Source organism: Belonocnema kinseyi, chromosome 1 (genome assembly GCF_010883055.1).
Source record: "Belonocnema kinseyi isolate 2016_QV_RU_SX_M_011 chromosome 1, B_treatae_v1, whole genome shotgun sequence".
Classification (NCBI taxonomy): domain Eukaryota; kingdom Metazoa; phylum Arthropoda; class Insecta; order Hymenoptera; family Cynipidae; genus Belonocnema; species Belonocnema kinseyi.
This window is the reverse complement of record NC_046657.1, coordinates 107,681,081-107,683,894: the sequence shown is the minus strand read 5'-3', so window position 1 is coordinate 107,683,894 and position 2,814 is coordinate 107,681,081. Positions and strand designations below refer to the sequence as shown.

At 38.8% G+C, this 2,814-nt stretch overlaps 1 protein-coding gene across 1 annotated transcript in view; it reads right to left on the bottom strand.

Annotated features, from left to right (window-relative positions):
- Window positions 1–217, bottom strand: part of LOC117179448 — a 1,227-nt gene extending 1,010 nt beyond the window's left edge. Inside the window, exon 1 of the mRNA XM_033371274.1 lies at window positions 102–217. Coding sequence (XP_033227165.1) covers window positions 102–217 — 116 coding nt within the window. The remainder of the gene's footprint in view (window positions 1–101) is intronic.
- Between the last annotated feature and the right edge of the window lie 2,597 nt (window positions 218–2,814).

Below are 2,814 nucleotides of genomic sequence, written 5' to 3'. Positions count from 1 at the left end.
ATCTTGGTAAAGAAAGTTTGAAGGCTTGGACCCTTGAGCGCGCATGTGTTTCCATTGTTTGCGGTAGTCAGCTACTGCAACTTCGGCGGGCAGAAAAGTACCGGCCGGAGTTTGCAGTAGGTCCTGCAAACCTCCTGCGGGCAGTAGGTACTGTTTCGTCGGAGTGTGCAGGAGGCCGGAGGGCAATAAGCAGTAGGTATGCTACTCCTCGTCCCATCTCTATTGTTTTGAAACAAGTTTTAGCGTCAAATTTTATTTTAAAATCTTACTACAAAAAATGTACAATACTTGTGATTGTTAACCCCGTTTTGATTACTGTACATCGTCTCGAACAAGAAAAATGTCAAAGGTCATACCACGCTGAAAAAACGAGTTCTCGTCAGTATCCCTTGGTCCTCCGAAGGGAAAGGTCAGGTAGCAAGCGCTCCTAAATCCTTAAATACGGAAAAGTTTTTCGAAAATATTCAAGCGGCAGCGCCACATGGGCCGAACCAACGAACAAATTGTACGAGTTTACCTACCAAATTGCCACCACGGCAGCATATAGGCCAAGTTTCGCGCCACAAAGTTCACTGAAATTATCCAGCAGTATAAGTTTCAAAAGTGAGATTGATCATACAAGGTTTGACAACAAAAAAGGGGGCACTCCCACCACACATCGGATAAATGTTGAAAATCGAGCATTTTTACCCGGAGGATCTATTCGGAATAACAGAAAGAAGGAAGTGAGAATGCCAACGACAAGGACAACAAAAATAAAAGAAATTTCAAATCCATTGAAAAACCAGAGGCAGGTGAACACCCATAAACCATACATCAGGCCAACGGAAGGAACCGGAAACAAAAATAACCTCAAAGCAGAAGAATCACTGACGCAGACATCGAATAAAGCTGCAGATGAATTGGAAATCAACGAGACCATGGAGAGTAATTAGCAAAAAATGGAGATTCCTGTAAAGGAATATCAACTTTTAATCTCCAACAGCCATAAACAACAGAAGACAATAGATCAGCTTCTGAAAACGATCCAAGAACAAATGGAAAGGATCCAAAACTTAGAAAAGGCGCAAATTGAATGAGACTCCAAAATGGAGACAGGAGAAGCAAGTTCATCAAGGAGGCAGAGACTGGAGCAAAAACCGAGTACTCAGGCCATCAAAACGAGTGACTCGCGTACATCAGTTGTGAAGACAGGAAGATCGAGTGAAATTTCAACAGCCTCGGCAGGTGATGGGATTAACGTCATCCCTGAAAAGGAACAAGAAGAACACCCAGGAGACCAGCTAGCAGAAGGGTCCACTAACTACAAGAAAAGGCCACCTCCAATCGTCATATTTGGGGCAGACCAAGGTTCGACGGTGAGTCTTGTCAAACAATCTCTAAGTGAGCGTAAATTTTATATCAAGCGCATAAACAATAATAAACATAATTTGTACACCGAGAATGCGAGTGATTTTAAACAAGCGAAGCAACAACTTGATGTTACGGAGGCTAGATTTTACTCGTACACTCTTAAAGACGAAAGACCAAACTGCACAGTATCAAATACCTAAATTACCAGGCTGTCTGGTGGGAAAAACTAAAAAGGACAGAGAATGTACAGTGCAAAAAATGTCAAAGATTTGGCCACGTGGCCTCAAATTGTCAATTAGGGTTTAGATGCGTAAAATGCAACATAAATCATGAGCAGGGCAAATGTGAACTGCCTCCAATTGAAGCTGTAGAATTTAGATGATAGAACTAAACTTTATTGCGTAACGTGTCATAGTTTTGGCCACCCGGCCTCTTACAGAGGATGCACAAAACAAGTTGAATTTCGAGACCAGACAAAGAAGAAAATTCACGTCGTAAAAGAAAATAGGATTATCAAAGAGCGCATGGTTAATAATTATGTTAAAAGGGCTTGTCTTTTTCCAGTGTTGTAGGGAATGAGAAGCCACAAAGTGCTCAAGCCCGTCGTACAATACAAACACGAAAGAATACAAACTTCAAAAACAAAGTAACGAAACAGAATGCCCAACCGACAGGACAAACGACATACTTGACACAAATAACTGACCTAATAAACAAAAATAGTGAGAATATACAAAAATTATTCCAAATGATGAAAGATCTCCTAGGCATTGCCAATGGCGGACAATAACGATTCAGATACACGAAATATCAGAATGAAAAAGTTAAAAATGGTCTCTATTAACGTAAACTCAATTATTCGAAACCAAAGGAGGGGTAGTCTTTTAAATTTCCTTAAAAAGAATGATCTAGACATAGCAGGATTATCTGAAACTAAGTTAAATCCAAAACATAAAGTTGAATTTTAGGATTATAACATTATTCGTAGATATAGGCCAAATTCAATACAGGAAGAGGCAGTTGCATTATTAATTAAAAAAGAGTTTAAAATCAAACAAATAATAGTATCAGAAGTCGAACAATTACAAAATTTAGTAACGGTAATTATCAGCATCAAGCTGCAAAATAACCAGCAACTATATGTTATTGCAGCGTATGCAGCCTATGGAGAAAGGTTAAGTTTTAATGAAGAATTAAATGAATTATTTGAAGTCCTTAAGCTGGATGACCCTTATAATTACTTTGTAATTGCAGGAGATCTAAACGCGAAACATACTAGCTGGTTAAATTCACAAAATAATGCTAGAGGAACCTTTTTAAGAAACTGGATAAATGACAATAGAGTCACGTATAAAATAAAATTATATTTCGAGCCTCGTTCTCGAGATTATACTATTTTACCATGTAGTTATCCCTAAGTCTACTAGAGTGCACAACATTTAGAGCCAAAAAATTTGCGGT